Source organism: Melopsittacus undulatus, chromosome 5 (assembly GCF_012275295.1).
Source record: "Melopsittacus undulatus isolate bMelUnd1 chromosome 5, bMelUnd1.mat.Z, whole genome shotgun sequence".
Taxonomy (NCBI): domain Eukaryota; kingdom Metazoa; phylum Chordata; class Aves; order Psittaciformes; family Psittaculidae; genus Melopsittacus; species Melopsittacus undulatus.
This window is the reverse complement of record NC_047531.1, coordinates 65,787,960-65,801,252: the sequence shown is the minus strand read 5'-3', so window position 1 is coordinate 65,801,252 and position 13,293 is coordinate 65,787,960. Positions and strand designations below refer to the sequence as shown.

Sequence of the window (13,293 nt, the reverse complement as noted above, 5' to 3'; positions counted from 1 at the left end):
AAAGAAGATGAATACCAAAATGATTTCAGTCAAAACCTTCTCTGACATGAACATGAAACTCAACATGAATCTGCTATAATTCTGCAATAAATCATTTTCTGCAGGTATCAGCATGTTCAGTCTATATACCAATACCACAAACTCACCCCACCATGCAGAACATAATCATACAGAAAATAGGGAAGTTGTTCATTGCTACTAATTTTCTCTTCTATCACCATTGTGAGTTCCCAGTTTCCGCTCTGTAGTGATATGTCTTATGGATCTCCATATTATTTGGACTCCAGTTACAATAAAAGTTGCAACTGTCCATGTGAACAACACAAATTAATTTTCAGTTTTGAAAAGGAATGCATAGTTTCTCACATTAACAGCAAATATCCAATTTTATACCTGATGACACAGCTCATGTACAATGACCATGGTGACGTCCAGTAGGTATGATATAGAAGAAATGCTTGGATCTAGCAGTATCCTCTGCTCCACAAAAACACTCAGTCCCCAGTTCTCCATAGCAGCATATGGATGCTTAGGCACAGCTAACAGATCTACAAATAGAAAAAATATATGTTAAATCCTTGCAGGAACTACTATGCTGAAGAAATATTCTAAGTAAGGCCAAAAATGATCACTAAAAGCATTTTAAACAACATACACATAAAAAACCTAAACTTGATTTCAGCCCTCTAGTAATGTTATTTAGGAAATATTAATAAAATATTCACTTTTATGCCACTATCTGTTCACACATTTACCCTGTTACTGCTGTAACAAAGTACGTAGTCTTTCTAATTGAAGTTTTCCATACAGAATCCAGCTTATTTACAATACCTTGTTAATTTACTTCTGAGTTTAATACTGCTCCTCATATTTACTATATCACATCTGTAGTAATACAGACTTACTACAAGCATTCTTTATCTTTTCATTAAGGTGACTCCTTTATGAACATCTTACACAACAAACTGCATGTAAGGACTGAAATTAAGGGGAACACTGAAGAAACACTGTTTCTTAACAACCAGAAAGATGGTGAACTGTTTAGAATTACAATCAGCTAAAAAAGAAGCCAAAACAAAAAAAAAAAAAAAAAAAAAAAAAAACGAAAAGAAACCCCACACCACACAAAAATGAAATGGTGGGGAATGTCTCTCAGTGGCATGAGGTTGAACAATACCATATTACAATGTCTATCCATGTATTAGAAAAATCTTAACTGCAGAAAAGTGAGAGAGAACTAAAATTGACTCTAAGTCCGGAAATAAATCTAAAATTACAGTAAATTGACATAGGGAATAAACCAATCCACGATGCTGCTTCATGGCAAAAACACCTGAAAGAGCCCAGAAACAACCTGTATGTCTACAAGAAGCCCAGTGCAACCTGTGCACAAATTAGCCAGAATTTTGGAAGCTAAGCTGTCACATCAGCACGGTGCTCCCTTCAGTCAAACTAATGAGCCTGGCTTTGAAATTAATTAGCCTGGCTGCCACACTCCTCTCATTTGGCTGTACTACCTCTGCTTCCAAAGTTAGTTAATTCACAGTTAACCCAAGTTATATCTAGGTAGTACCTCAGTGGGTGGGATGAAAGGCCTCTGGGTTGACTTCCTAACCTGAAGAAAAACTCTGACCTGCATATTCTAAATGATACTCTACATCACAGCACTTGGTTTGTCTTTTTTGGTTTGATGACATTCAGTGGTGGATTGGCTTGGAGAACAACCTGACAGCTGGGGCTCTACTTCAGGATTCATAAGAAGTTGCTACTGAAGTATCAGGAATGGAAAACCTGGGCATATTCCAGCACTCCTAAAAAGGGCCTGCTGCAAGAAGCATAAAAATACCAGCCTTCTAGTGGAAGTAGAGAGAGGATAGCAGCTATTTTCAAACACAAGGAAACTGAAAATATCCAAATTGCAGAGACATACTACAAATGGTAAAGAATAAATATTTTACATCAAGGCAGGCACCAGAACAAGAACCTAATTAAAGAAATAAAGCAAAAATCCAAAACATAGTGTTCAAGATTAAACATTGTCATGGTTTAAACCAAATCCGCACAGTTCGCTCACACACTCCCCCCCTTGCTCCCCCAACTCCCGGAGAGTTAGGAAGGAGAATCCAAAGAATGTGGCCCACACGGATTGAGATAAGAACGGTTTAATAGCTAAGGTATAACACAAATCACTACTGCCGTTACTACTACAAATAATAATGATACAGCCAATAACAAGTGAAGAGAATACAACACCTCACCAGCCACCGACCCATAACTCACTCCACCCTGCCCGACCGAGCACCGACCGATACCTTCTCCATCTCCCCAGAGCTCCAGCCCTTCCGGGTCTCTCCCAGTTACATCCTGGGCATGACGTGCTATGGTATGGAATACCTCATTGGCTAGCCTGGGTCAGGTGTCCTGTCTCTCCTTCCTCCCGGCCTCCCCTCCTCCCTGGCAGAGCATGAGCTCAGAAAAGGCCTTGAACAAAAAACACCTGAGCAGTAACTCAAAACATGCTTGCTATCAAGCAGCTGTTCCCAGCCCAGAAGTCAAAACACAGCACCGCACCAGCTACAAGAAGGAGAAAAAATGACTGCTACGGCTCAAACCAGGACAAACATGCAAGTAAATACAAAATTACATGCTTTCCTTTTCTTCTCCAGCTGAAGCTCAAAATATACTAATTTTTTTAAATAACTGCAATTTGTTATAAATGACATGTAAAAATAAAAACTCCTGTTTGCTATACAAAGAAGGGATAAGGATGAAAGAAGGGACACAAAGGCTACTGGGAGACATCACTGAAGTTAATGGGAAATCTTCATCTACATTTAAACAGGGATCTCTCCTATTTTCAACTCTGTAAAAAAAAGCCATAACTTCTCCCAAAGTGATTACACTTTCATCCAAAAGGCATCTTCAGAACAATACAGAGAATCTCAGTTCTTCTTTAGAATGATTAAGTTTTTAGCAATTCCCCTCAAATAAGCAAAGTGACACTGAAATAGAAACAGCATGAAAGTAAAATCACTTCCCAGTGCTTTTTCTTTTCTGTCCTTTGTGCTCATTTGTAGTTTCTGGTCTTTCTAACCAGTCATAATGGACAGATTTTGTGTCAGCCAGTAATAAACTGGAATAACTCTCTGGAACTGGGAAACTAGGGTGAGTTCTCACACTAAACACCTTTACAAGCTAATTATAGACTGTCACTATTAGTATCATTGGTATTGGCCTGTTGGTTTAGACTTTATAGCACTGACATATCCATAAAACCTGCCAATCTGATGGACAGCTAACTGCCTTGCAGGTGGACAGCCACAGTGGGATATTCTAAATCACTTTCATCCAATACAGCTCTGTTGCTTTGCAAGCCTGGAAATTCCTCTCATGTATCAGCTAATGCTTAAAGCGCTTTTCCGAACAGACAAACCAAAATGTAATAGATAACCCTGTTGGTTTCCTGAATGCTAATCCTTGCAAGTGACATACTGAATGAAATAGGAGGTGTACTAAAATATATGCACACACTCCTACCTTTTTCTAGTGCAGGGCCTGGTGCACTGCACTTCAGTGCCGAAGAAGAGACTTAATCTCCAGTGACTGACAGAATGGACTCTAAACATATGCACAATCACAAAATGAGAAATCTTTTGCTTCTCGTTGCCCATGTCTACACTCAAAATGTCCAAGTCTTGGTGTTCACTTTTCATTTAGAATTTAGATTCTTCAGCGGTTGGTCTTGATTGCCCCACAAATTTCTACTACCTTTAAATAAAATTCCAAACATGCCTGGTTTTGTGGTAAAAGACATAATAATCTATATCTTTCTCTGGGAAGCCATATTGCTTCTCTGATTTCTCTCTGATTTCAGAGGAGCATTGAACATTTTTGATGTTCAAGTCTCGACATGAGAATTTGTATTTCCCTCTGTTTTTCACACCATTAGAACACTGAAGATGGTACCCTGTGCTCCTAGAGGTGACATCTGTTAAGGCTTTAGTGTAATTTTTAAGGAGCAAAGTATAAAAGGAGGGGTGATGATGCACATTTTGATAGACATATCATTCACACATATTACTGCTCAAAAGTGCTCAGCACTAACTGCAAAATGTGAACTGCTGAATATATAACAGCTTGTGTGCATGCTGCATTCAGTTACTCTGCACACTATTTAATTAAATTCTTTGTAAAGCATTTGTGAATGTTTGATTATGTGGATATTGCTGGGGAAATAGAAATGCGTGTTATTGCTTGCAGAGAATAATATCCTCATACATCATAAAACTGTTACTTGAGATTTCCTGATACAGCAGTGCAGAGAGTTCTATGTAGTGCTGGAATAATAGAGGATTTCCACCTCTTGGCCTTCACAGAGACTAAATTCATGACCAAGAAGTAAAAACTATACAGCTAAAATAAATCGCCAGAAAAGCCATCAGGACAAAAACATGTTGGAACTTCACACTAGCATTCTATACTGGCACAATTATTCAAATATAAGGATAGCATTTGGAAGTTTTTATATCTATCTCTGCATGAATCTCATGAAAAACATTTCAAGTTACTAAAAATGTACATAGCTCAAGAGCTTCATTTCCAAACAATTAAGACATCTTAACTATGTAAGCTTACATCAAAATAACATCTGACATTATTAGCAATTATCACCATAGTGCAAAACAGAAATTAGCAATTTAACACTTAAGTTGGGCACAAAGCACATCATTATTTGATGCTCTTTTAAGTTAGTTACACTTAGTATCTGTGCAATTTGAACAAATGATACTGTTTTTATTTTCCACTACTCAGTTACAGTATTTTCTAGGCACCTTTAAAACATATTAAATTCCCCAATCCACACAACTGGGAGCATCACTCTTGCTTTAGATGACAGCAGAGTTAAAACTGAATAGGATTAAATGCAAAACAAGATTTAATTCTCCAATGCAGGATACCCGGAATTTCGGGTCCTTCTCCCTCCTTTATCATCCTACTCTTCTACAAACATCAAAGCACCTCTTTCCACCACTGCGATTCCACTACGTTTAACTACTTCAGTCTAATGTCTGATGGGGATACTGGTGCAACAGACACACATCATTACTACACATATAAATATGAATGCGTGCATAAACACAGACTTCTACACATATGAACATATTCACTAATATTACATGCTGCAATTTTGTTTTAACTGCTGGTTGAAATGTGACTAAGGGCTAAATGCTGCAGAACATGTGTCAGTATTAAATTTCTAATACTCAAGGTGGAAGATAAAAAGCACCTACTAGGAAAAAGGAAAAAAAAAAGAACAACTAACTGTGTGAACAATTTCTGCAAATTTTGTGTGTCATACATGGTAAGTTCCCCAAATAAATTTGAGAGCCCTGAAACACTGCGTCTGACAAGAGAACATACAGTGAGAAACAAGAATTTTCTGTCAAGCATCTTTACACGTATATTTTCCTTAATAAAACCTGAAGGCACACAGAGATAAACTTTTCACTCCTTGAACTCCATGTTTTTCTCTTATAATTTCTGGGTTTATTACAAAAATGACACTATAAAATTATTTGAATTTGCCTATGTGCCTCTCAACAACGTTATTTTAATTCATTTCTTCAGAGAGGCTTTCTTCAAGATTTTAGGTGTAGATTTCTTGCTACCAAGTATGCTACTTTTTGGACAATAATTTGTAGAAGTTAAGAGACAGTATGAACTAATATCAGTTTAGTTTAGTTTATTCCTGACAAATGAAAAAAAAAAGGTTTTGCCCCTTCCTAATGCTGCATAATACAATCAATAGCTTTACTAAATCTCTCGAAAGGTCTTGTGCGATCTCCTAAATGAATGTTGTTGCACAAAGAAAAAGAATTATTTACTAAAAGGTTTTATATTTCCGCCACACAGTTTCGTTAATCAAAGCCATTTCTTTTACTACAAATAAGTAGATGCTTTCCGGTAACACACCACCATTTAAAGATTTACGCAGATTTTAACAAGCCAGCTACAAAAAGTGACAGCTCTGGTTAAAAACCATTACGTCAAACAGCGGTTATTGTAAGAAATATCAAAAGTTTCTACTGATATACAACCACTGAATACAGAACTTATAAGAAATATCTACAATGGCTACTGAAAAACTTTCTTTTCTGCACTGTTCGCTTAGTATACAACAGAGAAGCTTTTGCCAGAAAACCAAGTTTTCCATGTATATACTTTCATCCACTTAAAAGGTTATTTGGGGGAGGGATGGAACACAACACACACAAAAAAAAACAACATCCCAGGCCTTAGTGAAAGCCTTCTGCAGCCACTAGGAAAGTCTCCCACTGACTGCAACAACAGAGAGAAAGGTAACTGATAGATGCGAATGTTCAACTTGAGACACTACAAGACATCAGATTTTCAGAAAATACAAAGTGCATGTTTCCTGAAGACTAAACCATTTCAGACTCTCATTTCTGGCAGTGAGGAGCTAGGTTCTGTAAATTAGCTGTCTTTTAACTATTTTATTTAAACTACAATTTAACTGTATTCTTCTTTCTTCTCTCACTACTTGCAAAGTATTGAAACACACAACAGTTGCAAACAACCAGGATGACAGCCCCACAGGAAATCTTTGACTAACACTTCTGTTTACCTAAATACTTACTCTGGCACCCATCACTTTTTATCTCTGGGACTACATGACCAATACCCTTCTGTAAACAAGACACTTACCAACACACATGGACATTAACCCGCAGAGTTAATGCAAAGGTCTAAAAGTGTTTGCCATTATTTCAGTCAAATCAAATGGCTTGTTGCAGACCCTGAGGAGAAATCACTGACACACAGCAGTTTATTGCTGGGGTTTTTATTGCTTCTTATTGCTGTACAAAGTATTACTTAACATTAACTGACATAAACAATGGATGGATTTCCAGAGTGTTTGATAAAAATAGCAGATGCTTAATGCAACGTAAATACTAAAGGATCCAAGAGGGGAAAAAAAATGTGGGAGAGAACTTGTGGAGGGTAAACGGGGAGAATAAGCAGTAATGTGGAAAGAAAAACTTTGCTATTTTTCCAAGCAACTGAGCCTTGACACTGGATGATGACTGTTTACTGTTCAAGAAAATAAAATAGAGTCCTGTTGATATAATTTGACATGCATATTAGGAAATTGCTTTCAATTTTCATAAGCCAAATCTATAGATCATTGCTTTGTTATTTCAAAGGATATCAAATAAATCAATGTTCAGTTGAAAAATTAATGCAATCGTCCATTGAGGGTTAATTATGTATCATCTTGGTTGTATTGATCTCTACATGAACAATGCCTTTCTTTTAAATAATATCTGGACAGATCATTATTAAATGCTGCACAGCAACAAACAAGGAGGAAGAAAACCTTTGACAAAGTTTTCCCATAGATATAAACCTTTTTCTAAACTCTTAGACATACATTAGAACACAGATTACAAGGAACAGAGACACTGACTGAAATCAGCTCAGGTTTTGTCATTCCAAGTTACAAGGCTAGTACTGCACCTTGCAGTGTTACATCCCTTACAGTATATACACAACAGATGAACAGAAAAAACATATTCCAACTCTCAACACTAAAAGACCTAGAGAGAGCAAAAAACAATAAAGACTTTTGTTGCCTTCATAAATACTGTTTCTAACGCAAATACTAAGAGCATTGACATGATGGAAAATTGCCAACAGCCATTTTCCTACCACCACAATTAATAGAGCATGAGGATTCTACAGCTGAAAACAACATGCCACTGATTACTGAGCACTTCCAGTATGAATACTGCTGCAAAGAAAATGATCGAGTACCACTGCTGTATTCCTTCCCTTCACTGCAAAACCAAGGGGCAGGTACACAGAAAACTCCAGAAATCCAGACTATTCGAGAGTTATAAAAATGAGGCAAAATAAATCTTTTCATCCAGCATACATAAAACTGATTTACATTACAGTAATAAAGACATGAATGTTCCCATTATTACAAACTCTATATGCCCAAATTTAGCTCTTTTATGTTTGCTTTAAAGTGAGATCATATTCACAGGTGATGGGTACAGTTTAGTACTGAAAGTAGAAACATGAATTTTGGGAATACAGGCAGCTATTTTGCATTACCAGTATCTCAAAAGTATGTATCCCAATATTCCATCTGGAGATAAAACTAAAATATAGCTAATTATATACAACACATCTGAAAGCAATGTTTTTGTGGGGACTGCATGTATTTATCTTCTCTCCTCCAGAGTAAGATGAAGAAATGCAAATGTACTGTCCTGGATAGCTTCTGAGTCATTGTTTTTAGGTCCTACTGTTTAGCATAAGCACTAACACTTACCTTATGTTCTTAGGCAAATAATTTAGATAATATTAGATCAGGATAAATATTTACTATGTTAATAGTAAAAAGACTAATCTATTAATCAGTTTATTTAATATACCAAGAGTCAATAACCTTCTGTGACATATCACAAAAACTCCATCATCCTTAATTCTTGAGAAACACATTCTGTTCTCTTGCATGCCCACACTCTCCTCCCCACTCACGCCTGAGGATGCAACCATTTCAACTATGTCTTCTCACAGAATCCGCATTCACCCTCACAAGAGGGTCCCAGAAACATCCTGATGGACCAGGAACCAAAATGTGAAAGTCAAGGCTGAACTTCTGGGTGCATTTAGATATCCTGGAGAGACCTAATTAAGTGAATTTACACCTTCATTCTGTTTTGTGTCAGCATGGGAACAGGCTGCCAGCAATGTGCTCTGCAGTTACCCCCCACAGGGGAAAAATCATAGTTAAAAAGCAAGGGTCCAATACTGTGACAGAAGAAAAATCATCCTTTCCTACACAGGCACTCCAGATTTCCCACAGTAAAATGAAGCACCAGGACCCGAGCTGTTAAGAAGCTTCACTTTCCTGGTGCAGGAAGGCTTAGCAATATGCTCCACTCAGCCCACATCCTGGTATGCAGAGGCAGGCAGTAATATGTCTCTGAATAAACAGGGTGGTTTTTAAACACAGTGGGCCCAAAGTTATTCCTTAACCCAACATGGTTATCAGCAGGGAAAAAATAAAAGGAATTAAAGAAATAAATAGGTTAGAAAAGCAGAGTAGCTGAAATCTCCATCAGAGCTGAAAAATATCTCTGAGCATGGAAAACAACAAGAAGAGACCAAAATGGTGCTTCATTCTACACCTGGAAGCAATATGTACTAGTGAAGAGAAAGACAATAATTAGAAAGTAGCCTTATTTCTGACAGTTATAGTTTCAGATGTACATGAAGTGTTTAATAGTTTCAATTAACTCAGAGAGTAGAACCCAAACATGAAAATGTGTTACAAAAATGGAAGAATATTGCAAACCACATAAAAATAAAAACTCTAGAAAGATCTTAATTTTTTTAAATCTGAAGTCGCAACATATACGCACCATACTAAAAAGAGGTTGGTAACTGGTACAAACTGAGTGGTACTACTGAAGTTTGGCAAACAAAAGCTAAGAACAGAAAAGGTTTTGACAGACCTGGGACAAGTACTTCAATAACAGACTACTGGGACTTTCAGGAAGAAGCTAAAAGCAGAGCCTGACAAACAACAGCAGTCATCCAGTTCAGAACAAAGTTTATAGAGATCAGTCATATCTCTGACACAGTGAGTAAGACTGAAAATCCAATATCCCACCAGTAAAGAAACACAGGACAGAAAATCATGCAGAGCTCAGAGAACATGCAGAGCTGCACACACAGTGATGGCCTGGGCAAGTTCTCTTCAGTGTGAAGGAAGAAATACAGGAAAAGTAATGGAATAAATCTCCTCCCTCCACCAGTGGTGTGACTATATTGACAAAGAGAATGATACAGCCACACCAACTCCAAATAGTATTTCCTATGTACCTTTCTGATACATAAATGCCCTAGTGTATGGTATTACTATGCTTTTGTATAATAAATGCCTTGTTAGTTCCCTTAAATTACATTTAAGCCAAATGAAGGTTTAAAATCTGTAACAAATTTTATCAGTAAATTTCAAAACAGATAATGTTGTAACAAATGCTTATGAAAGTTACCACCAAATAGGCAAAATCTATGCTTAATGTATTTACACTGATCCATACTTTCATCCATATTGAGCTGGCACTGACAAGCAGGCAATCATAGCTCAAAAAAATTTTTGTTTCATATTTTCCCTATCACTGAAAACGAACTCAGAAGTTTTGGTCTGAGAATTCATCTGTAAGAGATGAACTTCTCACAGAGCATTTTTAGGTACATTCCTCCCCTCCCTCATAGATCTTCACATCTCTGCACATCCCTTTGTTAAATCACAACAGCTTTTACCAATCTCACCTTCAAAATGTTCTTGGGATCTAAACAGACTTAATCTTTCATTCTGACTCATTCTATTCCTCCATTTTTGAGACACAGTCTGTCCATTTTTCTTACTAGTGTTTGTTCACTTCCTTAGATACAGAAATATCTGTCTATTAGACTAAAAATTACCTTCCATACTAAACTGGCTGGTAAGCATCTTCTTAATTCAGTGAACTCAATGAGAGGATAAAAACATCTCCTCCTCCCTTTGGTAATTCATTTGAATTTTTCAGTGTGTGATGTGACCTCCACTAGAGTTTACATTCTGTATCAGTCTTTACCTGCATTATACAAAGATCTAAATAGAATAAAATGTATGCACTGCATTACTGACTGCTGAGACCAGCAATATTAACACACTAGTAATGAATCACTTTGGGATAGCAGTGGGCTTGCAGTGACTGATCCCCATTGCAGCCACACTGCTCTCAAAGTCAGAGAGCAGCGTAAGTCAACTGCAGGATATAAGAAGTCAGTGAACAGAAAGAAAGTGCATCTTCCCTTGCTTTTGCATGAGGAAGAGCCAATGTAAAATTGGAACTTTTTTTTATTGCCTAAGAGGGTAGATATTTTGAGAGACCACTGGTGTCAAATATTTCTATGTTGAATATGCAAAATTCTGGCGGATGCCATTTGAAAAGGTTACGCATTCATCTTGCAATGGCACAGACAGAGTATATCAAGTTTTACACGGTAACACTTCACATGGGTAAAAACAGGAAGAGAGAGTGGCAACAAGCTTTGGACAACTTTGGAAAGATTTAAAAAGTTGCCAAGTTAAAATAAATACACCAAAAAGAAGGGCATACAACACAAGTGCTGTACTGGAAGTATGAACTGTTAATGTGCAAAGATACACAGGCAAACCACAAGGGCAGCATTATTACCATGTCAAAACAACAGAAAATATACTGACATTCATGGGAATAACAGATTAGGTGACTAAATTTGTGCCATATGTAGGGATTTTCAATCAGCAACGACTGTAAGCACCATGGAGAAATCCCATTTACAGACATCAGAAAAGTCCATGAAAAGGCAACAACTGAAAGAGCTGGATAAAGAGATCTCACTGTAATTCCACAGCCAATTCAGAAACAGTACTACAGGAAATATAAGACTAAATTCTTTAACACATTTAATGTGGTATTAGTGCAGTGCTATAAGAGAATCACAGAATGGCTGAGGTAGGAAGGGATCTCTGGAAGTTATCTTGTCCAACACCCCTGGCTCAAGCAGGGCCACACAGAGCTGGCTGCCCAGGACTGTGTCCAGCTGACTTTTGAATGTTTCTGAAGATGGAGACTCCACAATCTCTCTGCAACCTGTGCCGCTCCTTGATTGCTCCCACTGAAAAAACTGTTTCCTGATGTTCAGGAAGAACCTCCTGTGTTTCAGTTTGTGCCCATTGCCTCTTGTTCTGTTACTGGGCACCACTGAAAAGAGCCTGGTGCCATCTTCCTGGCACATTTCCTTCAGGTATTTATACATATTGATGAGATCCCCCCTGAGTTTTCTGTTGCCCAGGCTAAACGGTCCCAGCTCTCCTACCCTCTCCATATAGCAGACATGCTCCAGTCCCTCAATCATCCCCATGGCCCTTCACTGGAGTTTCTCCAGAATGCCCATGTCTCTCTTGTACTGTAGAGCCCAGAACTGGACACAACACTCCAGATGTGACCTCACCAGTGCTATGTAGAGGAGAAGAATCACTTCCCTTGACCTGCTAGCAACCCTCCTAGCAGTCCAGGACACCATTTACCTTCTTTGCTGTGAGCGCACAGTGCTGGCTCATGGTCAACTTCATGTCCATGTTCTGCTTTCTGAAAAGTTGCTTTCCAGTTAGTCACTCCCCAGCATATACTGGTTCATGGGGTGGTTTCTCCCTAGGTGCAGGACTTGGCACCTCCCTTTGTTAGACTTCATGAGGTTCTTGTAGCCCATTCCTCCAGCTTGCTGAGGTCCCTCTGGATGGCAGCACAACAACCCAATGTATCACCCACTCCTCCCAGTTTTGCATCATCTGCAAATTTGCTGAGGGTACCTTCTGACCCACCATCCAAATCATTAATGAAGATGCTGAACAGGACTGGGCCTAGCACTGACCCTTGGATACACTGCTAGTGACTGGCCTCCAACTCAACTTCATACCACTAATAATCACCATCTGAGCGCAGCTATTCAGTCAGTTTTGAATCCACCTTACTATCTGCTCATCTAGCCTATACTTCATCAGCTTCTCTACGAAGATCTTATGGGAGACAGGGTCAAAGATGTCACTGAAGTCCAGGTAGAAAATACCCACTGCTCTCCCCTCATATACCAAGCCAGTTATGCTTGACCAACCTGATGACCTTCTATGATAAAATTACTTCCCCTTGCTGAATCATGCTGACTGCTTCCAGTCACCTTCTTGTCCTTCATGTGTGTGGAAATGTAGTTTTCTAGGCCCTCCTTCTTGACCTCTTGAAAATGGGGGTGACATTTGCTTTCCTCCAGTCCTGTGGTACCTCTTGCAATCACCATAGCCTTTCAAAGATAATCAAAAGTGGCCTCACAATGGCATCAGCCAGTTCATGGGTTCACAATGACAATTGTGAGGCTCATGCCTCACAATGAGATCAGCAGCTCATCAGCCTCAGCATTCATGGGTGCATGTTGTTAGGGTCTGTATGGTTAAAATCAGACAGCATTGTCATGGGCACTAAACAAAAATTTGGAAGCCAATATTCAAGCAGAGAAGGGACTTCCATAACATAATACAGATAACCTGCTTCAACAAGATTCAGAAGACACAACTGAGAATTTTTTATGTGTGTTACAAATGTATGAATCTTAGTTCAAATCTCTGTAGTTTCAGCAAATCAGACAAGTGGATGAACTGACAGATAGGCA

General features: G+C 38.3%; 1 protein-coding gene across 1 annotated transcript in view; it reads right to left on the bottom strand.

Annotated features, from left to right (window-relative positions):
• The window catches only part of TRHDE (thyrotropin releasing hormone degrading enzyme), a 213,510-nt gene that overhangs the window by 127,399 nt on the left and 72,818 nt on the right, over nt 1-13,293 (bottom strand). Inside the window, exon 4 of the mRNA XM_034063129.1 lies at nt 394-548. Coding sequence (XP_033919020.1) covers nt 394-548 — 155 coding nt within the window. The remainder of the gene's footprint in view (nt 1-393; nt 549-13,293) is intronic.